This window comes from Pocillopora damicornis, chromosome 2, assembly GCF_964200805.1.
Source record: "Pocillopora damicornis chromosome 2, jaPocDami1.2, whole genome shotgun sequence".
Taxonomy (NCBI): domain Eukaryota; kingdom Metazoa; phylum Cnidaria; class Anthozoa; order Scleractinia; family Pocilloporidae; genus Pocillopora; species Pocillopora damicornis.
Genome location: NC_142671.1, coordinates 2715001 through 2740765, shown reverse-complemented (window position 1 = coordinate 2740765; position 25765 = coordinate 2715001). Strand labels below are relative to the sequence as shown.

The 25765-nt window shown below is 39.3% G+C and overlaps 2 protein-coding genes across 5 annotated transcripts in view; one reads left to right on the top strand and one right to left on the bottom strand.

Annotated features, from left to right (window-relative positions):
* The window catches only part of LOC113682184 (uncharacterized), a 12073-nt gene extending 4907 nt beyond the window's left edge, over positions 1-7166 (top strand). Inside the window, exons 2-5 of the mRNA XM_027199339.2 lie at positions 2135-2439; positions 2815-2916; positions 4592-4885; positions 5437-7166. Of these exons, the coding sequence (XP_027055140.2) occupies positions 2135-2439; positions 2815-2916; positions 4592-4885; positions 5437-5678 (943 nt within the window). The 3' untranslated portion in view covers positions 5679-7166. The remainder of the gene's footprint in view (positions 1-2134; positions 2440-2814; positions 2917-4591; positions 4886-5436) is intronic.
* The window catches only part of LOC113682185 (fibroblast growth factor receptor 4-like), a 19383-nt gene continuing 763 nt past the window's right edge, over positions 7146-25765 (bottom strand). The window contains exons 1-15 of one of the 4 annotated variants that reach the window (XM_089196977.1): positions 25610-25727; positions 21676-21836; positions 16124-16450; positions 14344-14673; positions 13580-13876; positions 13325-13473; positions 12254-12713; positions 11849-11956; positions 11317-11489; positions 10843-10965; positions 10048-10118; positions 9321-9361; positions 8806-8905; positions 8319-8418; positions 7146-7961 (exon numbers count right to left, since the gene is read on the bottom strand). In XM_089196977.1, coding sequence (XP_089053103.1) covers positions 7917-7961; positions 8319-8418; positions 8806-8905; positions 9321-9361; positions 10048-10118; positions 10843-10965; positions 11317-11489; positions 11849-11956; positions 12254-12713; positions 13325-13473; positions 13580-13876; positions 14344-14673; positions 16124-16450; positions 21676-21796 — 2445 coding nt within the window. In that variant the 5' untranslated portion in view covers positions 21797-21836; positions 25610-25727 and the 3' untranslated portion in view covers positions 7146-7916. Of the gene's footprint in view, positions 7962-8318; positions 8419-8805; positions 8906-9320; positions 9362-10047; positions 10119-10842; positions 10966-11316; positions 11490-11848; positions 11957-12253; positions 12714-13324; positions 13474-13579; positions 13877-14343; positions 14674-16123; positions 16451-21675; positions 21837-23875; positions 24074-25573; positions 25728-25765 lie in introns of those variants that run through there. The other 3 variants (XM_089196978.1, XM_089196975.1, XM_089196979.1) reach the window with 3 other exon arrangements.

Here is a 25765-nt window from a genome sequence, read left to right as displayed (position 1 = left end):
TCTGCAATGATTAAAAAAGCAGAAAGATACCGATATAACAAGTTTGGCCATGTTCCTCTTTCGATCATAAGTGTTTATGCGGTGGATTTCACTTAAGATTTCTCGCACAATTTAGCCCCACTTCAAAGGTAGCAAAGTAGCCAAAAGACATTCAATATCAGTTGTTTTTCCTTTTCGGCAAAATACTCCCAACCCTATTTGTCAAGAAACATCAATATATTTACGAAGATAAAATGTTTTCGCGTCATATCTACAGGTGTGACTATATAAGTACGGCGGCGGATTTGGTCACGCATATAGTCACAATCTTGATTTTCTTTCGATCCGAGCTAAACAATATCACTGGCGGTCTCTTTCTCTCCATATTACTAGTTTTGAATGTTTCAACTTAACGTTCTCTTAAAAGTTAAACAAATTCCGAGGTCTGTCTCGTTTAGACCACCAGCGCCTATGTTTACACAGTTTTCAGTCTAGCAGGATGTTTTTGCGGCCAATTTGGAAAACATTGTCGGTGTATTATTTGCGAATATAAGATTAAAAAAAATATTTTAAATGAATGAATGTAATCAATTCAATCTCAGTTTCCTATATTTGTTTTGGTTTCTTCAGTTTTGTCTGATTTTGGTGGCGTTGCGGTTTTCATTGCTAGGGGTACGGATAAATTTCGGTCTTCAAACGTTATAAGATACCTGTCCGCGAGGGAGGCTGTTTTACTGAAATTTCCAGACCTCGCAGGTTCTCCTAGATGTTAATTACATCAATGGATTTTCTCGCGTGATTTTCATGGAAAGAAGTAATTGGTTATCATGGTTATCTCATATCACGCCCATAAAAGGGGTTTCGGGAAAGCATAGGAAAACTTTTAGGATTTGTTCTGGTTTGATGTTTTTTCTCACGTGTAAACAAAAAAAACCGACAATAATAACGCGCCTTGTCGGAAAATTGGATCCTGCCCTCTTAAAACCACATCTGTTTTTCCATCAAAATCCTCGATGGGGCCTAATTAATTTGCAGAATACGAAATATTTTATGTTTTTGGAATAGCAGACAAATTAGTCTTTCTTTGCTCTCCCGCAAAGGGTTTTCAACGCCAGCGAGTAATTGAGTTAAGTGGCACAGGCATATGGCATATACGTTACACTTCTGTCATTCATGCGCATATCACAATATAATTGTGAAAGACTCGACATGCCCCCTCATTGGTCGGAAATTACGTTTAAAAAAAGGAAAGAAAGCGTGTGAAAAACAAATGGTTCATTAAACTCTCCCTACAGCAAATGCCTTGAACTTTTCGGCGCACTTTATAAATTTTGTTTTGTAACCATTTCGTAACGTAAAAGTGGAAGCATGTTTGACGCATTTAATAAGTTGTTAGCGTCATAATACGTACAGTAAAGGATAGAGAGAGCGCAACAAACAAATGGTTTCTCAATTCCCCCATCATTCCACTCTACAGTCCCTTTCAATAAGCACTTAAAAAACTTACAAAATTTCAGAGTGTACTCTTTTTAATAAGATCGTCCGACCTCATTTCCTCCGCTCACCCATGAGTTACACCCGTTTACCTTGAGAAGAAAAACTTTTGTTCTCTAATTTGTCGTAACCTATAAAGCGCTCCTTATTTCGGGCTCTCATATAGAGACATCGTCCGTCCGCCTTTTTAATACATAGAGAACAAAACATACTATACAAAACTTATATTAGGGAATAGAACTTAATTCTGTTCCTCACCAATTTCTTGACGTAGTTTTCTTGTCTCAATAATTTCTAAGTAGTTTTTTCGCATTAGACTAATTTATACTTTCAAACCAAAACCACAGTTTTCAAATTTGATCAACTTTTTTTAAACGTACGTGGCTCTTAGAGGTTCTAGGAACTGCTTTCTTTCTGTTTGCATTTTCTTTTTGTCGTTGCCTGAAGAACTGATGTATGTGCGTGTTGTCAGTTGTTTATTTTTCTGATCATTCTCCTCAAGGGTTCTTGAATATAAAGCTCATTTCCGTTGATTTTCTTATTTTGCCAATATTGTCTAGTCATTTGGATAGCTCATAAGGATGAGCACCACCTTGATAAAGTTTCTTGCATTTCATTATAATTCTAATTGTTTGAACATTTTTGTTTAACTCTCTTTTAGGTTTGGCAATGGTGACAGCGTTCTGAATGTCCTTCCGATGTCCAAGCTTCACATCGTTTGTCCAAATCCGTCCACAATCTTGAAAAAGGTTCGAGACAATACGCCCAAAGACAAACTTTATGAAAATGTTTGGATTGTGTCACGCGACAATTATGACAGCTGTAGTACAGACTCCTCTAAGGGGAGTAGGCTTCTTCTACGATGTACCACCCCCCTGGCGCTGAAGTATTACACTCTGGTGTTTCAGAGGTTCAGCGCTGTGTCAAGCCAGGTGTTCAATCCGGGCCGAGAATATTATCTTATAGGTATGTTTCCCATCGAATAACAGAATTTTAGGTACTTTTTTCACGCCTCAGTCAGTGGAGGTTAGGGTTAGCGTTAGGGTTAGTGTTAGGATTTCTTGAGTTAGACTAGCAGCCCTTCCAGGCAGAATGGCATTACTCTTTATTGCATTACTATGCGGAAATCGGAAAAAAGCTTCGATGGAATGGAAAAGTTCATAGCAATATTAACTGCTACAATACTCTATAGTTTCGTGATTTACTTTTACTCTACGAAATCAAACTCCTTTTAACACCGGTAAAAAAACCGATTATTTTTTCAAAATGCCTTTTTTGTTTTGTTTTTTACTTTAAATCATCGCTGAAGACATTTGCAATGTTATGCTGTTCACATTTCAGCGACTTCAGATGGCACGCAAGGTTCAATAGACAGTCGATCAGGAGGAAACTGTAAACACAACAAAATGAAACTACGGATATATGTTTGTAAAAACACTAAAGGTGAGAACCTGTAGTTAGTGAAAAGTACGGTAGAATAAGAGACAGACCAGTGGCGTATGTGGGCAAGCCTCAGTAATGTTTTAAATGACCTAAAACTTTATTTTCAACATGCTGATACGTTCATGCAGAATTTTTCTTTTTCCTTTAAACGCAACGTTCCTGGCCAATATGTTTTCACCTTTCAGAATGTGATATTTGATTTGATGAAAAGATATATGCTAATTTGGATATCGTTTATTAAACGTCTGACGAAGTTTAAAGTGGAACAATAGAACGGGGAGTTGCGTTTCTGACATGAAGGGTGACGAGATTCTTCAAAATTGTAGCGTCCGAAGATGACTTTTGCTGTGATAGCCGAAATTTCTAGACCTTTTTTTACTGGTAGTTTACCAAGTTTGTATGGTGTCCATCGCACCAGCTATGCGTTACTAATGTTGTTATCGTTTTTAACTCGTGAATTGCGCGCATGCGCAAGAGCGAGTTATAGATACGATGTGGGGAATAGCATTCGCTCGCTCGCTCGATTGGTCGATTCCTGTAAACTTTTTTTAGATTTTAGGCTTTTGAGTACATTTGATAGTTTTTGGCGAGCAATAAACAGACGAAATGGCGACCTTTGTTGCTAAGAATAGTGGTGGGGTGAAAAAGAAGCCAATGATAATCTTAAAAGAGTTTTTTTTTTCGTTTTAGTTTCAACAAGCGGCGCCAGCGACTGGCAAGCATTCAAGGATTCACACTGAAATAACAACAACCTTCGTTTTTCATAAAATTGAAATTTACAATCCTTGAACTTGAAAACAATCCGAAGATTCATTGAAAATATCACTTACTGCGAAGCGCTCGGAGTTTACAGATGTTCAAAAGCTTTTTCTGTTATAGCGTGAGATTGAGGACAAAATTGATCATTACGTTTCGTCGCGTGTGTTTTTCCTGTGTGAAGCAACAGAAGATGCCGGCGACTGACTAAATAACAAGTTAACACGAAAATCAAATAACACTTAGACAAACAATTTTAGCTACCGATTTTCAGTGAATTTTTAAAGAACAATTTTCTCGTAAGTTTCAAGACAATTTGAAGATTCAACATATATACAACGTACTAAAATGCGAAAGTTACACACCACAAAATTGATAAATAGGCCTGAAATGAAATTCTATCTTGTTATTGATTATACGTTGCCTAGCACGTGACTTAAATCTACCCAGGCGGAGATCTAAAATGACGGTGGCAGGCTTGGCTTAGTTATATCACTCAAAACTCGTTCCCGTTTGTCTCATTTGATAAAGAGGGAATCGTTAATGTTTTCATTAAGACAGTATTGCCTTGATTTTCTAATATTTACAACGAAAGACAGTAAATTTCACTTTTCACCCACATTTACTTCCAACCTTTTCTTTTGAACCAGAAACAAAAATGATAGACGTTTAAAACACATGACATCATCCACCTTGTTAAATGTAATAGCATGATCATTTCAATTGTAATGCCTTCTTGTCCCAACGTTACTTTGTTTCTTTGCTACATTAGCGAACACTGAACTACTGCTCGTACTCTAGATGACAATCAACCACAAAATTCCCTAAACCAGATAACATTAAACATAATCTCAAAAATCATGTGTCAATTCACGAGTTTGCTCACAGAGCACTTTGATTCTTTTTTTTCTTTCTTAAGATCCCCGATGCAACCGAAAACCTACAACCACTGCTACTAAAGCTCCAACGACTTCAACTACAACTTTAAAATCTACCATTCCATCTACGACTATAAGCTCTACAACCACTTTTCAAACCACTAATTCAACCACTACGAATGCACCCACTGAGAAGGTCACGTTGTCAACAAGAACAACAAGCACCAGCGAATCGTCCACAAGAACAAAAGCTGCTGAAGAACTGGCCACGACTACAGACGCAGATGTAGTTGGTCGCCCAGTGAATGCTGAATTGAGCAGTCCTATAAAACCAGGTAAAAGACAGGGCTCTCCAATAAGTGCTTCATTGCCAAGCTTCGTCGCCAGAAATATAACCTTCCGATTACTGGTGCGGATGTCCCAGTATCTAAACTGTAATGAACTTCCTTCAGACTGTTGCCATGATGCAATTATACCCCAAAAAATTGAGAGGATCCGTTCAGTTCAAATGGTTAGACGTTTTGTCGAGATTAAAATTCCCCCAACTAGTCGCATATCTGGCTCTCTTAATGACAAATCTTAGCACTCTTCGTACGGTTTCACACCTATTCCGCATCTACTTTCGTATACACGTGAAAGGCACGTGAAAATCATTTGGAAAAAAGAAAAGGGAAAGTATTAATCCTTTCACACAGTGTTTTCACATGCCTTTCAATCAGTTCTTGAGGGCGTACATGTGATAAACTTGCACTCGCGTGAGCACCGAAGAGCGTTGGCAGTGATTTGCGGCTGAACCAAACCCGAATTTTTAAACGGAGGCCTCCCACAGAGTACGTGCATAAACACCATTCACACGTGAGGTCTGACCAATGTTATATTTGTTCAGTTTCAGAACTTAATTGGACGATCATGATTCCTTTAATGGCCTGCCTTCTGCTGTCGATCATGGTGAACATTATTTTGTTTTGCCGTCTGAAAAAACGAAAACAGGGATATGATTTAGAAGAGAGGAAACCTAAAATGATTGAAGCAACTTCAGTAAAACACCAGGAGAAGGACAGAATAGAACCACGAGTGGAAAGAACTTGGCTACTATGCAGACGATCGGCAGACGTCACAGACGTGTGAGATGTTTAAGTTGTTGAAGAAAAGGTGCAGTAAATGGTGCGAAAATGCCTCGATGTAGGCGATCCAGCCGTAGCTGGTGATGATATGATCAGATGCTGTCCAGTTCAAAGATGACAACTAAGACGGGAGGAGTTTCCACCAATCACTGCTTGGCAGCTGGTAGGCAGTAGAAAACGCCAAAATAGAATCAGCTGTTGTGTTCATCTGTCCAGATTAGTTATTGGGTTCTTTGGTATTTCACATCTACGTTATATTCTTGTCTGACTGTTCATCGTGAACTGACCATGGTCGAAACCATGAAAATTGTGAGGTAGTTTTCTTTTCATCTCAGTAGGTGTTTTTTATTTGTTTTAACATTGCTTTCGAAGCCACCCTTCGTTAGCTCTCTTGTGAACTCTTGATTATTATATTCTATGATAGCTTTATTGCCAATCATTAGAGTTGTCTGTAAGGCTTGAGTAACAGCTTCTGACACAAAGACTCCTAGGAGCACTTCGGGAACCATCAATCTCTACCATTAAATTTTGGCCCGAAATGATGGTGTCTAGCCCCTGAACGATATTTAGGATTCAGTAGAGCGCTTCAGTAGCTTTCAGAATTGGTTTTATTTGAAGGAGAAGTTGTTTTACAGTGATAAAAGATAAAAACGCATCTTTTTTTTGGCCACCAAAGAGAAAAGTTGATGGTCAAGGTTTCACTAAATTCAACTTCTGTCAGTCATGGCGTATTTGATCGCACTACAACAAAAAAATCAACAAAAAATTAAAAAAAAAATTAAGCCACAAAACAGCAATAGAACTAATATACAAAATTTGTTTTTGAAAAAAAGAAAGAAAACACCACCAGCTCTAAACATCCATCGTTTACTTTGTTTGTCGCAATATTAGCCCGCCCTCCTGTAGTGATTGATGATTGTCGAGATGCAGCCATTGTTGCGTCGTAGTGAGGCTGAGTAAGCCTTCCCAGAAGATATGTCACTGCTTTGACCGATAAGCCTCCGCGTTGGTCCTCATTATAAGCACTTCGGTGCGAGTGTTTCCACCGAAAGTACGCGAGGAACGCGAGCCGACGAAGGGTTTGCCGTGGTCTTGCACTGATAATTAGTGCTAATTAAAAGTAATTTCTCCCCAACTTGTCTTGAATCTTCCCGCGGGCGGAGAAACGCGCTTCCTGCAGCGCTTATAATAAGGGGTTGATCGCAAGCTATTGAACAATGAAATGTCCCAACTGTAGCGTTGGTTATCGCGTTTATCTTCTCTTTTATGGTTTTTGTTTTGTGGCTCGTTTTATTATTTTTATACACATGATATATATATGCAGTTATATATATATATATATATATATGTATATATATAACAGATATTTGCCAATTATGATGGTGTAAATAGTTTGTATTTAATGAAGAATATTTTGAAGAAAGACATTTGAATGACATGTAAAAAGACTTAAGCACATGCCAACCGGAAATAAAGTCGAGTTAAAATTTTATTCTGGCTGTAATACAGAATCATATCGTTCTCTTTATACACTAAATCCATTTACGTGTTAATATAATTATCATTACTTTGGTAGAGATATTTAGGATGTTATTTCGCTGAAGATTATTTCTGTCTTGTGTTGCGTGTCACACTCCGTAAGTGAACGTATCTTAGTTTCTCACCCCTTGCTTTTTGTAACCCTGATTTTAGTTAAATTTTTATTCGAAAGTCGTTATCTTTCAAAAGGTCCATCTTTTATTTAACAAATAAAGAAGGCTGGACTGTGTTCTATTCTGTTGTAAAGCAAGCTGGAAGCGGCTAGAGCACGGAAGAAGAGTAGTCTGCCAGCGGGCGAAGAAAACACTCGTGCGGCAGCGCTGATAAGGAGCAACTGTTACAAGTTACATCAGATAAGTGCTTAGATTTTTTCTGAGCAAATGCAGTCTACGTTAATCTAGTCTACTCACGTGATAGCAATCATTTTTCTTAGCCACTAAAGCGTTGTAATTAATACAGGATACACCGTTTTATTCTTTGCTTTGACTCGCATTACCTATTGCAAGGAAAATTTTCCTCCACAAAGGAAAACAAATTGATTCTGACCTTTTGAGCGTAATCGGCACCTGGTTCAATAAAAATTCCTTTAAGCATGATCATCAGACCTTATACATATACGCGCTTATTTGAGATCTCGCGGTTATCTTCCTATATTATTAATCAAATAAAATGAGGTTTTTGCTTCAGCGTCAGGGTGTCGTCATCAGGCTTCTCCATCGTTGACCTCTGTGATATTTGTATATGTCCTCTGAATTAAATCATTAGAATAAATTAGTCACAAAAAAATTTGAATAATGATAGAAACAACGTATAAGAACTAAATCTAATCGAGAATGGACTTAGGAACAAGCAAAAGAAGGAACGGACGAAAAATAAGGTCATATAGATAGACGGGAAAGGATGACTATGTGTACGAATGGATGGGTGGATAGCTGCAGTTGACGATAAAAGATTTATCAGAAGGACTGATAGGGTGACAGAGGGATTCATGAAAGGGTGAAGGGAAGCAAAGATGAATAAATGGAAGGAGGAAGAAGAGGGCAGATATAATTTTTAGAACAGCGAAAGGAAGGGAAGAAACCTTCTAAATACAACCATTAATTACCTTCACTTCTCGCAAAAAATTCTTCAGCTGTTGAGCGATCTGCGAAAAGGCTGGTCTCATCAAAGGATTTTCTTTCCAACAAGAACTCATGAGTTCATATCTAAAAAATTCAATACAGTATTAGCTAACATTGTCTTGCAACTGATACTCTCAACATCTGAATTGACCATACCAAGCGTTGAAAGGGGTGCAAAGAGGGGATTTTGAACTCATGACAATGATCATCAAAAAGATCACATATTGGCCGAATGTGACATTTGATTTGAAGTACAAATTGTCAAATCACGACTGATTCAATGCATCGTTTTGATTTTCAACGAGAAATATTGAGTGTCAGCGGATCTTGCGAGACTTTGCTCGAAAGGTAAAACGCTTTTCAATTACTTTTAGAAAAATCCGGGAGATAAACGTCCATTTTTTAAAGCCTTCTTGATATTCAATGATTCAACTGAATTTTACTAGCATTATTTAGGACTTTATAGCTTACAGTTCTTCCGAACATCGATCGGGACGAGGCATCCGGTATCCCGAAGCAAGTCGAGTTACTAAGGCAATTGGTGATGTGATGTCAGGGTACGGCAACTCACCTGTTTGGCGGAAATAAGATATGATTTAACGATTTCAGTTTTTAAAGAATACCATTTAAGACAATAAGTATTTCAGCAATAACTTTGTGAATAAATAGAGACTTGCAAAGACTTTATGTGGATGATTTAGGTAGATAAAATTAAGTGCAGCACTGTGACAAATAAGATATAGCACGTATAAAATGTTTGACACGAGCACAACCTATACCTGGAAGCGGTCTTCTCATCTTGTTTAGTTTCGTCTGACTGGCAATAGTCATTTTCAAAATGAAGATACTAGTGTCTATATTGTTAGCTTTACAGAAGAGCCTTGCTAACTTTGGGTTGCTTTACGGATTGGAGCCTCATGACGAGAATATGATTTGTAGTTCATAAGATGTCGTTTAAGTCGCACATAGTAACACGTCACACTTACCATAAGTGGTGATTTCCCATAGAACGATACCAAATGACCACCTGCAAATAAGTATCAAGGCCTTAGCCCAAAACAGAATTTCTCCTTACAATATCAATACAATATCAAGCAGGCAAGTGATGTGATTTAAAAGGAGACGGTTTAATTTTTAAAAAAATTACGAATAAAGAGATTATTATAGTTGAGCCCATACCAAATTCTCCGAATAGAAGCTAAAGAATTGTGTGGCAGACAGTAAGGAGAATTAACAATGAGATCTTGGGAATGAAAGGGTTAATAACTTCAGCGAGTAAAGAATTCGAACGATAAGCGCTGAATTGATTAAAGATCGAGTCTCGTTGTATTCTTTTAGTGTTTAATGGATATTTACATCACTCAAAACTTCGTTGAGTCTTTCCTTTTATGTGGACCTTGCCTCTGGTATTAATTTCAATCAGGTAATATGTGCATATGATGCTCGATTTGAAGGAAGGAATTTCTTAAGTCACACTAAGTTCCCATGGTGTGTCCATAAATGCAAATAGGTATAGATACACCATGCATGTACATGTACATGAAGACAAACAAAAAACGTAAAAGAAAGCCCAGATGTAACCATGACAATGCTCCAAGAGATATAATCGAGCGCACGGCAGAAGTTTTTTTTTTCGGAAATCCTTTCAACTAGGCAATACTTTCGACTCGAAGTCAAGAGACAGAAAACTGACAAAGACAAAATGAAACTTACACATCACTCATGGATGTAAAATGCAGATCTCGTAGAGATTCTAACGACGACCATCTCCACGGAACCTTGCCCTGTTGAAAAGATAGATTCATGTGAGCAAGTTACTGTTTGTGGTGCAGGCAATGCCCTTTGAAACTGTGAAGCGGATAACTTATGAAACGGAAGGATGCATTCATTATAGTAAGCAAGTTCTTTTTCAACGTTAAGATATATAATGGTTTGTAATTATAACTGATTTCCAGTAAAAAACCAGAGTAATAGTTAGCGTGCCCATTATTTTTATTGTTATTAATATTATCCTAGGTTCAGACACTATCCCATAATTAATAATGGTAATAAGACCGAATGGAGTCCAATTCGGTCTTTAATTATACGAATGATTAACAAATCGACGGCCACGAAGCGGGAGTCCGATTTGTTTGTCACGAAACTCCCCAGTTTTTTTGGGTAAAATGGTTGTTTCTATAGTTAATGTAATCAATTCTGTGTTCGGTGGATTTGGCTGGATAGGATTGGCTGCTTAAACTGTCCGATTACAAATCTACGGAAAAAATTTGTGAAATATAAAGCGCCTTGTGCATCAATCACATTTGAAGAAATTGTAATTGTTATGATTAATTAAGTAAACGTGTCACATAATACACTGTTCATTGAGAGTTTCAATGTAAATTATATCGTTAGAATAAATTCATTTATTCTGCTCGATTGTACCACGGAAGAGTGTCAATTTAAATGCATTTCAGTTTCTTTCATTTTTCTGTTTAGTTGTTCATTTTGATTGAAAAGCGTACTTACGTTGGAGGTTATGGTGTATATACCAGCAGCGGATATGTCCCTGGCTAATCCAAAGTCTCCAACTTTAGCCACTAAGTTGGCATCAACTAAAATATTCCTCGCTGCTAAGTCGCGATGGACAAACTGTGAGAGAAGACAATGTATAATTTTTTTGCTTAGAGACGCTCAAGGATGGAGTGGCCTATACGAAAGTGCGAAAGATCCTCAAGGTGTCCTGAAGACAATTTACAAACTGGGATTGCCTGCGTTATAAATATTTGCTTAACAGAGGCTCACGAATGATTGGATGGCCTAAACCAAAATGCCAGAGATCGCCAATATGTCTTTAAGCCACTTCAAAACCTCGAACTGCCCGCGTTATATTTAGTGCAACAAGAGATTATCAACTGTCTCTAATCTCTTGAGAACAGTCATCTCTAATGGAAGGTTGGAAAATTTACCTCTACACCTCTACACACTGCCAGCCGGTCTTACCTTTCTCTCCTCTAAGTGCTGCATTCCCACGGCGATTTGAAATGCAATTGTGACCAGTTGCCGGTCATTCAGCTTACAGCGGACATTATGATAATTGCTCCTTTCCCCTGGCGCCCTTAAAAGATTTTCCAGACTGCCACCATGAATCAATTCAGTGACCACAAGAACGTTTCCTTGAGAGAGTAGAGCAAACATATTAGAGTTGACAAGAGAAAGAAATTAGACATTATTGGCACCTTGGGTTGATCAAAAGATGATTCGTCGGTAATTTAGGTTTAGTTGGTGCCCAAAAAAAAACAGGAAAAAAATTTCATATGAACTTCCCTGAAATTAACCCAGAAAAAATTGTTTTCCGATCAAGAAGCACAGATTTTAACAGTTAAGTGTACTCATCTGTCTTTAATCATAAGGTCAGTACATGCACTGTTCTAACTGATCTTACACACGGCTGGAACGTTACCATGTTACTGTCAATCACCAAGTAAACACGCATATTTCTAAGACGGGATTGCATCGTCGAAAACTGACTTACCTTCCTCTATCCTTGTGCCAATCAAAGTGACAATATTAGGATGTTTCCCAGCTTGCTTTAAGGTCCTTATCTCATTAAGCAGGGTTTCTTTGGCAATGGCACTAGGGTCTACAATGACGTAGAGAAAAAAAAACAAGGGCATTTCTTAAATGGCTTCATTTTACGTAGTTCGCTCATCGTATCTGGCTATGGTAACAAAATTACGTATGGAAAAAACTGGCTTGGTTAAGGTTACAGAAAGCGTTCAGAGGAGGCAATAGCAGAATTTATGGGTGTTTTCCACCAAAAGGAAAATGATGAAAAAAATCAAGATGGCGCATAGCTTCGAAAAAGAAAAAATCAGTTTAGAGGTATACCACTGTACTCAGGAATTAACAAATAGACATTTCGATTTCGTGTACCTACCTTTTAGCTTTTTCACAGCTACATCTGTTATGTTTCCGTCTTTCCCACCATAGCGACCTTTGTAGACGATTCCAAACTCGCCCTCTCCGAGTATTTCATCAAACACTTCAAGATTTTCCAAGTTTTCAGATTCTTCCTCGGTCCCTTGAGATATCTCTCCACAATCCCGCTGTTCGTCGACACCTAAGTGTTTATCAGCTGTGAAAATGTGACCACCAGCAATCCCCTCACCCGACTCTAATCTCTCTTGACTTCTTTCTTTTATTCCTTGCACCGAATTATCCTGCTCGCTTCCGTCTGGAGGCAGTCTCTCCCCTACTCCATCCCCCACTAACGGGAGCCTTTCCTCGGGGGTTTCGATGGTTTGGCTATTGGGCGACCGATTGTTTTCAAGGTCCTGTATCCCATTTTTCAACTGTTGGCCTTTTTCCAGATACACCTTTATTGCACGTTTTGGTCCCTGTCATATGATTTAAGAGAATAGGCAATTGTGATATCTATCCAAGATTTATCATCATCATTACTTGTTTGAGTCGTATGCGATTTAAATAGCGTTTTTTTGATAAAAAAGCAAACAAATTTAGCTGAAATAGACGCACCATCTTTCACAACGATAATCCTCAAATGTGATAATTCTAAGGTATGTAAGTAAGGAATATAGCTTTTTTTCAGATTGAACTGCTTCATAAACCCCCTAAATATGGGTCGCGCAAGCCCTTGCTTGTTTCTGCATGAGGTATTTACAGACCCAAAGTGGAGGAAAGGACAATTTGGAGTAGACCAAGTAGGGACAGAAATGGGCATTTTCCAAAGCCTTGACTCATTTTAAAGGCCGAATTTTGCCAAATAAAGCCAAACTGACGGAAATCACCATGAAAGGGAAAACAGCTCATAATAATAATACCAACAATAATAATGATAATAATCAGTTGAATTTGGGAAGTTTTTTCTCGACTCTGCATCTTAACCCCTGAGAAAACTGCATGGTTCTTGGCTGGTCAATCCCAGTATTCGTAACGGACAGAGGAGATCATTACTCTGTGTGGGGATGTCACGTAACGCATTATTTACCTCCTTATCACGATTTCTACGCTGATTCCACACAAACCCAGTGACTACACAAATAACTACAGCTGCCAAAGTGCATGATACAGCGACTATAGTTGTCTGAGATGCTGAATTTTCTGGCTCTCTTTTTACGTGGGTGAGAGTATGAGTTGCTGTGGATAAATTATAAAAAATACGTTGTTCTTAAGAACAGCACATGTAGTTAAGAAGGACCCCTCTTACCCTATTTTTTTCCCTTCCATTTAAAACAAACCTAACCTTTGTTCAAGACAGCTACTCCTGATCGGCTTCTTCCAATGCTATTATTTGCAATGCATTGATATTTTCCATAGTCTTCCATCTGTACTCTCGTTATAAAAAGCTGGCTGCGATTAGTTGGCCCGTCTGGAATGACACGTGCTCTGAGATTAGACTGTAAAGGGTATGAAGAATTGTCCTTTATCCAGCGGATTGTTGGCCTTGGGAGACCCCTAACAGTGCAGCTTAAGGTAGCATTGGAACCGATCAGGACACTTTGGTTCTTTGGACCCTCAACGATCTCAGGTTTCTGGTCATCTAGCAAATTGAAACAAAATTAAGTAATATGAATGAATGGGACGTTATGAATTGTCTCATTTGTGATCTTTCTTTGGGATGTCGGGGCCCAAGGCTTTTTTGCCGCTCGAATGACCCGGTTTGAAGAGAATTGAACTTAAAGGGGAGTCTTGATGATAAGAAGACTGAGGAGGTACAGTGACCGGGTGAAACTGAAATGACAACTTAAAAAATTTGTATAAACATTTCACAGAAAACTGCTCATTTTCTAGCTCTTGATACTCTAGTGACACTCCGAGAGTTTTTACAATATACAGAAATGTACACCAAGAGGCAATCATCCAAAAGCCGAGCTTTTCTCGCTTACTTGGTGTTGGGGAAATTTCAACTGGGAGACTGAGTTGACATGCAACGGGAAGACTTCGTGGGTTTTCAACTTTGAAGTGATAGGGAGGACAAACATACACTAATGCATATTCATGTCTAACCTGAATCTTTCGAGGTTAAGAAAGCTGGCAGCGACAAATTTTTACCAGCACTGTTTTTAGCCTCACATTGATATTTGCCAAAATCTTCTTTCTTCGCTCCTGTAATAAACAGCTGGCTTTGCATGGTTTTGTGGTTTTTTGATGAACTTGAATTGTTATAACTTGAACTGAATGTCACCCTTGAGTTGGTTTGTAAGGCAGATGAATCACTGTTTTTGATCCATGAGATGCTTGGCTTAAGAAGACCTGTGGCGGTGCAGTTGAAAGTTACATTGGCCCCTATATCAATGCTTTGGTTCCGAGGAACTTCTACTAACTCTGGTGCAAGACCTGTAGGGAAAAAATACATTGCAATAAATATCCCCTTTTATTACTGAGATAATCTGGTATGAAGTTAATTTCATAAGCAAATGACGGCAGAACGAGAGGATATTTTCACTATCATACTTTTATGCCACACAAGAAGATGAACTGCTAATACAGGTACCCAGAAGGAACTATTTCAGGCCAACTCTCCCTTGCCGGGGTGTGAGCCTCTTCCCTTTTTCATTTTAATTATCATCATTCCTTTTTTTTTTAACAAAATAATTCTTTTCTCATCTTCCAAGGAATATGTAGGTTTTTTTTCTTCTACAGCATCATCGGCACCGTATTTAGCGACTACCCTGTGTTAAGCAGTCGGTTGCATTAGTGTTTGTCGGTTGCCAAAGTCTCTAGTTTGTCTCCTCTTAATCACCATAATTTTTACCGGTAATACGCGATTACCTCTACTTAGCGGTCGTAGTCAACCTTTACAAAGTCCCAACGGCCTCTTTGTATTGCCCTCCACCTGTTTTTAACAGCCACTTATAGCCCAACCACTCGAATGAAAATAAGTATGATCCTTCAAATAATTTTTTTTATTTGTGCTTCTCTCCCAAAATCGAAGTTAACAGTATCTTTGATCAAGATTCTGTACATAAAGTGGTCAATTTTAGCAGTGGCGTTAGTGGCGTTGTGTTTGTTTCAATTTTGTTTTTGTTTTGTGGGTTTTTTATCATTTTTTTTAATAATACTCCTTACCCGTGGAGCCTGTATTAAGAGGTCAACCTAAATTAAGCAATCACAACCGTTCCCAGTAAATGGCCGCTTAATACAGGTTCCACTGTACCAAGTAATATGATATGCATTAGGACAGGTCAATCGAATTGCTCTTGATTCAAATTTAATCGTTATCATGAAGAATTTCGTTCTTTGAACAGTGCATTTCGGGCCTTGTTAGCCATTGACCACAGCGGAATTTTCCTTTTGCAATGAATTATGAATTGGACTTGCCTGTCCATACATTCCAAGGGTTTCTTAGAAGCTGATTATTCGAGGCCCCTTATTCCTGAATTAAACATCATCGGCATCTACCTTCGCATTAAGAAACAAATGATGTCTACTTTCATATATTTAAAACTGGATCATTGGATAATGCAATTCAAGAGTTTTCATTGGATTAGCCATTATGGGCTATGGGTCATTTTACCATGTGCAAGCATGAAGACGAATCAAACCGGAAGTGTTTTGGTACATTGTAACGTTCCGTTTGTTCATGCAAAATAAAGTTGGGAAGATTTTTGTATATATGTTTTGAGGCGTTTTCTATAAAACAATTATTCTATTCGCGTTTGTTGGATACGAGATGATCATAGCCAATTCGGCCCTATAAGCCTCGTTGGCCATCTATCATCGCATATCCAACAAGCACGAGTGGAATAATTGTTTACTAAGGGTATGATAAGCTTGGTTTACTTACCTTGAATCACTATTTCAAATGATTTCCTTGTGCAGTGTTTTTTGTAACTGTTGCCGGCTTGGCAGTTATAGCGGCCAAATTTGTCAACTGTCAGATTTTTAAGCACTAATGGGCAGCTTAAACGTATTTTTCCTTTTTCTGAAGGCTGCTCGCACTTAGCCACAACTTTGTTATCCTGTGGATCGTACCACTCGATATACTGGACAAATCTATCCCGATATGATTTGTCTTCTCCTCTGGGCTCCGCTGTACAATTCAGGGTAATGGAGGCACCAATGGGTAATGTGCTGTTTTCTGGACTTGAAGAGATGTCCACAACAGGTCTGACTGGGTTGGAGAGATTGAATAATGATAAAAGAAAATGAATAATGCACAATCTCTTTGTATGTGAGAAAGATTATCATGACCGATCAAGAGTTTTAAAGCAGCTTTTTAATGTTAATTTTGAATTTTGAATGCAGCTTTTTAATGTTAATTTTTATTTTTTTATGTTCCACCCGAAGTAGGCCCAAGGTCGAGACGTCGTCTATTTAAACGCTGGATCAGTGTGGCGTTGTTTATAGGAAGAACAAGACACACACACAGGTCTATTAAATCGATGTCCGACCAACTCTACTCAACCGGAAAGCATGGTCTCTAAAGTTTTGTTGTCATGGTAGTCATGACGTAAATGCGGACCGGAAGTAAATAGAACGATAAGATCGATATCGTTACATCTCCCTTTCTTCAGGAAACAAAAAAAATGTAAACGTAACTGAACGTCTCAATCCTAGTTTAAAATAAACTACAAAAAAAAAGAAAATTAAGAGTTTGTCATGTCCTTTTTTTTTTTCTTTCGATAACCCCAATCACTGGTAACGTGTGGGTGGTCGCACAATTCGTCCAGATCGAGTGGTGGTCACCGATGGGGAAATCTCCTGCTTATCTGCTGCAGACTGAGGTGGATATTCCGGATGTGGCTTGTCCGTGTTCTGCAAAGGTACTGTGTCTGATTGGTCCTTACTGACTGCAGTACTTGGTATGGAAGGTGGTACCGATGGTATTTCATTACCAGAATTTGCAGTAGCAGAAATTGGTGTTGCTTTTGGGGATAATCTCATCCCATCTTCACTGTGTGGCATCACTTCACGTGTATGTCTCAGGTGTCTGCGGTTCCTCCTATAAATTCTTCCATCTTCTGTTCTGACTTGATAGGACCTTATGTCGACTTTGCCTTCGACTCTTGCTTGGGTCCAATCCTTCTTCTTTCCCAAGTGGGATTTTAGTGGCTGCAATCGCACTGTGTCTCCTGGGCGCAGTTCCTTCAGTTCTTTGGCGCCTTGATTGTAGTACAGGGATTGTTTAGCCTTTTGTAGCTTCAACTTCTGATCAACCTCCTCTGGTAGCTTCGGCTTGAGCAATTGGTTTGAGGTTGGGAGTGGAGTCTTTGTTCTTCTACCGAATAATCGCTGAACAGGTGACGAGTTGAGTGTTTCTGTGGGAGTATTTCTCCAGTCCAGCAGGGCAAGATATGGGTCTTGTTCGGACTTGACGGCTTTCTCTAGCAGATGTTTTGCTGTCTTCACCGTGTTCTCTACTTTGCCGTTGGACTGAGGATATGTTGGAGAGCTTGTTATATGTTCAAAACCATAAGTGTCTGCGAACTGTTGGAACTTTGCGGAAGAAAAGGGCTGTCCATTATCCGATACAAGCTGGTCGGGAATTCCATGGCGGGCAAGATGGGCTTTCAACTTCTTCACAACTTCGTTTGCTGTCTTGTTTGTTATTCTGTCGACTTCAAAGAAGCTTGAATAGTAGTCAACGGTCACCATGAAATCTACACCGTTCAGATCAAAAAGATCAACTGCGATTTTCTCCCAGGGTCTACTAGGCAGTTCGTGACAAATCATTGGCTCTTTTCCTTGCTCGACAGGCTGGCTGTTGCAGACGGCACACTTTGCTACATACTCTTCGACATCTTTGTTCATCCCAGGCCAGTAAACTGCTTCTCTTGCTCTTCTGAGACAGCCTTGGATGCCGATGTGGCTCCGGTGGATCTTAGCCAACATGTCAGCTTTCACGCTCATAGGGATAACTAGTCTTTCACCTTTGAACACCAGTCCATTCTGTAAAGACAGTTCGTCCCGAAATGTAAAGTAACCACTGATGTTTGCTGATACCCCAGCTTTGGTAGCTGGCCAACCTTGCCTGATTGTTCTCTTCAGCTCTCTCAGGGTAGGATCGGATTCTGTTGCTTGCTGAATGGCAATCAGCGTTGGTTCCGATACTGGCAAGTATTGTATCATATTGATGTGCTCTAGCTCTCTTTCAGTGTCTCCTCTCATGTCCTCTATGTACATAACATCTTCTGCTACATCTTCTTTTGTGCTCTTGCGCACTCTGTATGCTCTGCTCAGTGTATCTGCCAGATACATTTCAGTCCCTTTTTTGTAAGACACTTGAAGGTCAAACTTCTGCAATCTTAGCAACATTCGCTGGAGACGTTTAGGCGCACTGAGTAGACTTTTACGGAAGATGCTCTCCAAGGGTTTGTGGTCAGTTTGGATCTTGACAGGTCGACCATATACAAACTGCTCAAAACGTTCTACTCCGAAAAGTATTGCAAGCATCTCTTTCTCTATCTGGGCATAGTTCACTTCTGTTTCTGTCATGGAACGAGATACATAAGCCACGGGCTGGCCTCCTTGCATTAGACATGCACCAAGTCCTCGGTCTGATGCATCACACTGCAATTCCACGTCGTCTTTGGGGTTAAAATACTTGAGGACAGGGGCAGCTGAGAGTATCTCCTTAACTCGCTTGAAACTACAACCTTGTACTTGCTCATCCCAACGGAACTGGTTTCCTTCTTTCAAAAGGTCTCTCATTGGGGATGTAACTTCTGACAGGTTAGGAGCAAACTTCTGGAGGTAATTTGCCATGCCGAGAAGTCTCTTGAGATCTTGTTTGCTTGTCGGGGTTGGCATCTCTTTGATACCTTGTACCTTGTCTGGGTCAGGCTTAAGACCATCTTGACATATAACATGTCCCATAAACTTCACTTCTTTGCGACGGAGCTTAAGCTTCTCTTTGTTTAACTTAATGCCAGTAGCGCGGCAGCGTTCTAACAATGCTGTCAGCTTTGCATCATGGTCAGAAAGTGCTTCAGCTTCTGTTTCTCCGACACCAAAAACAAGGATATCATCAAATATTGGCTTAATTCCATCAAGACCTTCCAGGGCGTATTCCAATCTCCTCTGAAACTCTTCCGGAGCGGGTGATATGCCGAAGGGCATCCGCGTCCAGCGGAACCTTCCCCAGGGGGTACCAAATGTGGTCAGAAGACTGCTTTCATCGTCTAGCTGCACATGCCAAAACCCATTCTTCGCGTCGACGACACTGAAGACTTTAGCATTCGTAAGCAGCGGTAGTAGATCATCGATCACTGGAAGGGGAAAATGATTTCTCCTGAGTGCTTTATTCAGAGGTTTTGGGTCAATACATAACCTTATCTTTCCATTGCTCTTCTTAATGACCACCATTGAGGAAATCCAGTCTGTTGGAACATCTACTGGTTGCAAGATGCCTATCTTAACTAAGCGTTCTAGTTCCTGTTTTAAAGGCTCTTTTACTGCAAAGGGGACTTTCCTCACTGGCAGTGCCACAGGGGTTACAGACTTATCAATCTCGAGGTGAAGCTTTCCTTTGAGCTTTCCTTCTCCTGAGAAGACATCTCCGAATTTGCTCACGAGATCCGGCTGTGTGGGAATCTCATTCGAGAGAGACATGATGTTATCGGTGTTAATCACTATGAGGCCAAACTGCTGCACTGATTCAGCACCAAGGAGTGCTGTGTGACCTGTTGGAACGACGGTGTATTCCGTGAGGAAACACTGTCCATTCTTGGGGTTGAAGGTCTCGACCTTAGTACATCCTAGAGGTTTCAGCTCTGATTTGTTGAACATGACAAGGGTAGTTTGAGTAGGCTGAAGGCGTTCCATTCGCGGATCGTTAAATACCTTCTGATAAATATCTGCTGGGAGGATATTGACTGTTGCTCCACAGTCTAACTGGAATTTCACTGTTTCATCCCTCAAGCGCATGTTAGCATAAATCTTCTTTGGACTGTTTTTTTCCATAAAGGACGCTCACAGATTCTACACTGAATAAGTAATCATCAGAATCTTCGTCATTAAACTCCTGAACTTCTTGTTCTACATTGTGAACTGACTTCTTAGTTTGCTTTTTGTTAGCTTTCTGACTTCTGCAAGCCACTGAGAAGTGGTTCATTCGACCACAGTTATCACACTTGTGCTGCCATGCTGGACAGAGTTCCTTTTTTAAAGGATGAGTTCTATGGCAGAACTTACATCTAACTGGTTCTGTTACTTTGTTGGGGACGGGGCGTTGGACTTTACTGAGATTTCGTACTTTATTATGGCGAAAACCTATCTTCGATTTTGGGTGGCCTGTGGCAACGGCGCTAACCTCCTCCGCATGGGACATCTCCTTAAGTTGTTTGGATGTGGTTTCACTCGCACGGCAAATATCAATACACTTGTTAAGAGTTAGTTTGTTCTCAGCTAGCAGCTTTTTTCGGGTGGCGTTATCTCTAATTCCTACCACAACTCTGTCTCTAATCATTCGCTCTTGCATGATGCCAAAATTACACGTTTTAGCTAACGAACGTAATGCTGTAAGGAAAACATCAAATGACTCACCGACCTCTTGTACTCTCTGATTGAACAGATAGGCTTCGTATATTTCATTCGTCTCACCGATGAAAAAGGCGTCTAGAAGCTCTATCACTTTGTCGATGTCGGTTTTCTCCTCTTCATTTCCGAAGGGCAAACCATCGTAAATCTCCAGGATATCTGGGCCAATACATGTCAACAATGTGGCTGTTCGAAGATTACTGCTTTGCGTACTGAGCCGTGAGGCGATCTCGTAGTTTGTCCAAAGCCGCTTAAATTTCTTCCAATTCACAGCTAAGTTCCCCTTGAAGTCTAGTTTCGACGGTAAAGGAATAGAGGACTGGATAAATTGAGGAGTTGCTGGCTGCGTGCTTGTTGAAGCTACGCTCGACGAGCCTGATTCGGTCATCTGGAGCTAGATTCACTGAGTTTGGCTTGAAAATGCACTCAAGTATTTCAGCGACGATTCTGTAGGAAGAATCCCACTCCTGACACCATGTGGCGTTGTTTATAGGAAGAACAAGACACACACACAGGTCTATTAAATCGATGTCCGACCAACTCTACTCAACCGGAAAGCATGGTCTCTAAAGTTTTGTTGTCATGGTAGTCATGACGTAAATGCGGACTGGAAGTAAATAGAACGATAAGATCGATATCGTTACAATCAGTCAAGAGTTTATCTTCATCCTTTCTTATCCACACATGCTAAACATTTTGATGAAGATACCTTTGGATCCTCTGACTGAGAGCTGTTTTTTTGGTAGCCATTTTACGCTTTCTGTACATACACGCATTCATTTAATGCGCATACAAGAAAAACATTGGCATATACATGCTCTTTGACCAGGACGTTTAAAAGAAGTAAACACTACTTACTCTTAATTTTGGAATCGCATGTTTCACCTCTGACCAATGGGAGATTCCATAAAGCGCTGGTAAGAGTTAATAGTGCCAAACACGTTGACGCTTCTCGAAGACAAAAGTTACCCATCATCATGACACGTCGACAAATTTGTTGTTTGGATGTTTGAAGTGGTCTGCAAATGGGATTGTTTATTCAAAATTAAATAAGTTGTTTTCTAGAAGAACGTACGATACTGAGGGCCATAAGTCAAACTTGGTTGTCATTAACTAATTGTATCTTCATTTACCTACTCTACAAATTTGGCGATTTTACACAAAACTTCTGCTAAAATGTATAGGATTTCATTGTTTTCTTTCACTTATCCGCATACTCTCGTTTTAACCCGAATCCATGATTCATAAAAAATTATATTTTTCACCGAATACATTTAGTTTTAATTTTGTCTCTTAACTACTCAATAACTAAATGGCATCTTTTGCTACTTTTTCGAAATTGCTAATAGAGACAAACAAAATCTAAAATGAACAGCACTAAAATTGCTCGTAAATTTACCAAAAAAAATTAGACCTTCCTTTTTCTTTGGCAAGGAAATGCAATCTACTTCAAAAAGAAAATGAATTTTCCGTGTTATAAAGAACTCCTGCGATGAGAAAGCGAAGTTACTATACATCAGTGCTTATCATTAAAAAATGGATTGTTCATCTTGACAAGAACTTTGTATCAATGTATCGCCGATACATTGATACAAAGGGTGAAACAACTTTTGGGGTTGTGAACTTAAATAAGTAAGGCAGCCTACCAAAGGAAACCATGTACTCTTATAATGAACGAAAATAACGAACAATCACACCAGGATTAATTTGAAAAAAATTCAAAATTTCTTGTAGTGTAACATTTACAGATCTAAAACAGTACTTTCTCAAGAATCCTTCGTAACATTTTATAATTTTACAACGACATCCTTCTTCGTTTCTTTTCGATTCAGATAATACCATTACTATTGTCATCACAATAATTTATATTTTTGTCATTATCATTATCAGTGTTGTTCTTGTTATTGATCATTTTTCTTCTAATTCTTATTCACCGTTTGCTTTGGCATCATATTAACCGCTTTTGTTTAATGACAAACTGTATAGCTCACATGTAGCATATGTTTAAGATAGGTGAGTTCGGTTATATTTTATGTTATTTTCTCCGCCCAAGAAGGACTATATCTGAAGGAAGAGACATCTAGGTTAGGTTAATCGGCTCATGGAAAATGTAACTTCACTGGCCAAAATACACCTGTTAACAGAGAGATTTCATATTAACGTTGGATTGATTATATCACGATACGAGGCAAAGTCACGATTGACGAAATTTATGCATCGCGGAGGGAGTTTGTGGAAGATTGACCGCATGTTTATTTATTAACGGACGAATAAGTATTTAACTTGTTTAGTTCAATGAGCTCTACGTGCACTAAAGAAATATAAAAAAGGATTGCAATAATAATATACGATTTGCCTCGTTGAAAAATGTCAGAGGAAATGCTTTTAATGGAGTGTCAAACGTGAGAATATCGGCCAGCACTGAGACCTAAAGATTCACTGTCCATTCTTTAGGATCGTGTTGAAGCAGATGCTTACGGAACTTTTAGACCGTGGACGGAAGTTGTATTCCGTAGACGGAAGTTGCATTGTGTACCGTGAACGGAAGCACGCTACTCCTCCCCACTTAGTGAAAGTCAAAAGCACGTAGTGGGTTCATTCCAACACACGCAGTGACCACGAGGAAGAGCATCAGAGGCAGCCACACTGGTATGCCGCGCATTTGCGTTCGTCTTCAGTTGGTATAAAGTAATCATTGCTCTAAGATTGTGCTTTTCTACGGGAGCTCTTCAACATACAGTCCACATTTGTGATACAAAATGAGCTTGAATGAGCTAAAAATGAGATTAGCTAGTGGCCTTTTTATAATCAATCATGGCGGCCAAGATAGTCTCACTAAAATGGTTTTTTCGAGCTCCAATATTTCGGTCTAGGCTTGAGGCTCGCTCGAAAAAAAAACAGCAATACCAATCCGGTCAATGCCAAATGCAGACTGCAGATCGGGTACAAAATGTAGACTAGGTACAAAATGCAGACTGCAGGCTGGGTACAAATTGCAGACTGAGAATTTATACTAATTTTTGTCTGATACGTGATAACATGTCATCTTACAACTTACCGAGGGTCACGCAATTGCTTTTCCGCGATCATCTTTCACAATTATTTGCACTATTGTGGAATATTCCTTGCCCGTTTCTTAATCAAAATCATTCTTAATATCATTTCAACCTTTAACGTAGTCTTCTCACTTTGCGCGCGAGTTGGTTGGTGTGATGTCTGTACAGATTTTACCGACTTAATGAAAGTAGGTATAGATGTAAATGAGATGTCACTATTGACAGCTTTGCATGTGGTCCGTACGTTTCATCTTTTTAACCGATATGTGTTCATTTTGTTGACAAAAATGCGGGCCGAGACCAAAACTGTCCCTTCGACTTGATATATTTTCAACGTTCAGGGGTGTACACACATTGATTTTCACATATGTGCCTTACATTGTTTTTGGCTTACATGAGGAACTGGCGAGTTTTTATAGGGAAAGGGTCATCCGCACTGGCGACAAAACTGTTTATTTAGACAAATTTTCCATCATCACCAACACTTTACTAATGTGGATGGTTTGTCGCGGCTTGAGAATTTTTTGCCGAAGCGGACAAATTTTCGAACGCTCCGCCGACAAAATTTGTCCCGGGTAAAAGCTTAGCAAAATCTACTAAATTAACAAAACCGTGATGAACTTGTCTATCATATGTCGTAAACGCTACCATTAGAGTGGTAATTGAACTGGGTTCAGTTTACCAAAAGATTGCAATAGTTATTCTTCGCTGCGAAACTCGCAGATTTTACAACTTTAACTTAGGATGAATCCCGGTAATTGGAGTTTTGACCCATTGGCAAATTATAGCGACCAGTCGTATGAGCAGATAAGGCGCTCGAATGTGCCACCCTATGAAGAACAACAAGGAAACAATTTTCATTCAGCCGGGGCAACCTACAAAAGTGGAGTAATTTTCCAGTCGCCGCTTCATCAGACTAATAATGAAGTTGTAGATGTGGCCGCCCAAGATCCAGTTGTTATTGGCTTACATAAGAAACCGGCGAATTTTTATAGGGGAAAAAAGCGAAGCGTTGCTTTCGTGACTGGCTATTTGTTTTCTTTTCTAATGGTTTTATCTCTCATCTGTTTGGTGACAACGCAAATATTAATATGTGAACATCAGACTATATGAAGGCTCGAAATTCTATTTAGAACGATTGTGGCCGCTTTGTTAGAAACCAAATGGAATAGCCGCTTTGTTTAACACAAAACATTTCAAGGAATATTTCACAATAGTGCAAATGATCGTGAAAGATGAGGGTAACTGATATTTTGCCGTCTTGAAAGTTCACATAAACCGGATCCAATTGTACCTATATTAAATGAGTCCAAGAAATCAATACAAACTTAAGCCATAACATGAATGAGCTGGTTCCAAGAGCCCTTTGATCCATTCTATTTTTTCCTTTTTCGATATGTGAATGATGGTGACTAAACATGACATTTCGAAACCTTGGCTGAACTTGAGAGACTCCCCATCGTCTGTACTAAGATAAGATATGTCATAACGTAAGGCCCAGTGTGTCCATTTTTTCCTACCTGCGACAACTGTTTGTGAAAAATATCCTATTCTTTACATGTAACGTTAATTATTAGTCACTAGACTAAAAAGATCATCTCAATGCAAGCGATCAAATGTGCTCTAATGCAGAACAGGTGCATCATGCTTCAACTCAAATTCACACACGTTAATTATCAGTCGCTAGACTAAAAATTTACCCCAGTGCAAGCGGTCGAATGTGTCCTAATGGTTACCTGGCGGAGGACAGAACAGGTACATTATATTTCAGCTCAAATTCACATAGCTGGTAGACTTCCAATGACGTAACAGATAATGAGATCGATCTTTCTGTGTACCAATGAAGGAAATTTGAATAAACGCGTTTTGCATCAACTCAATATTTTATACAA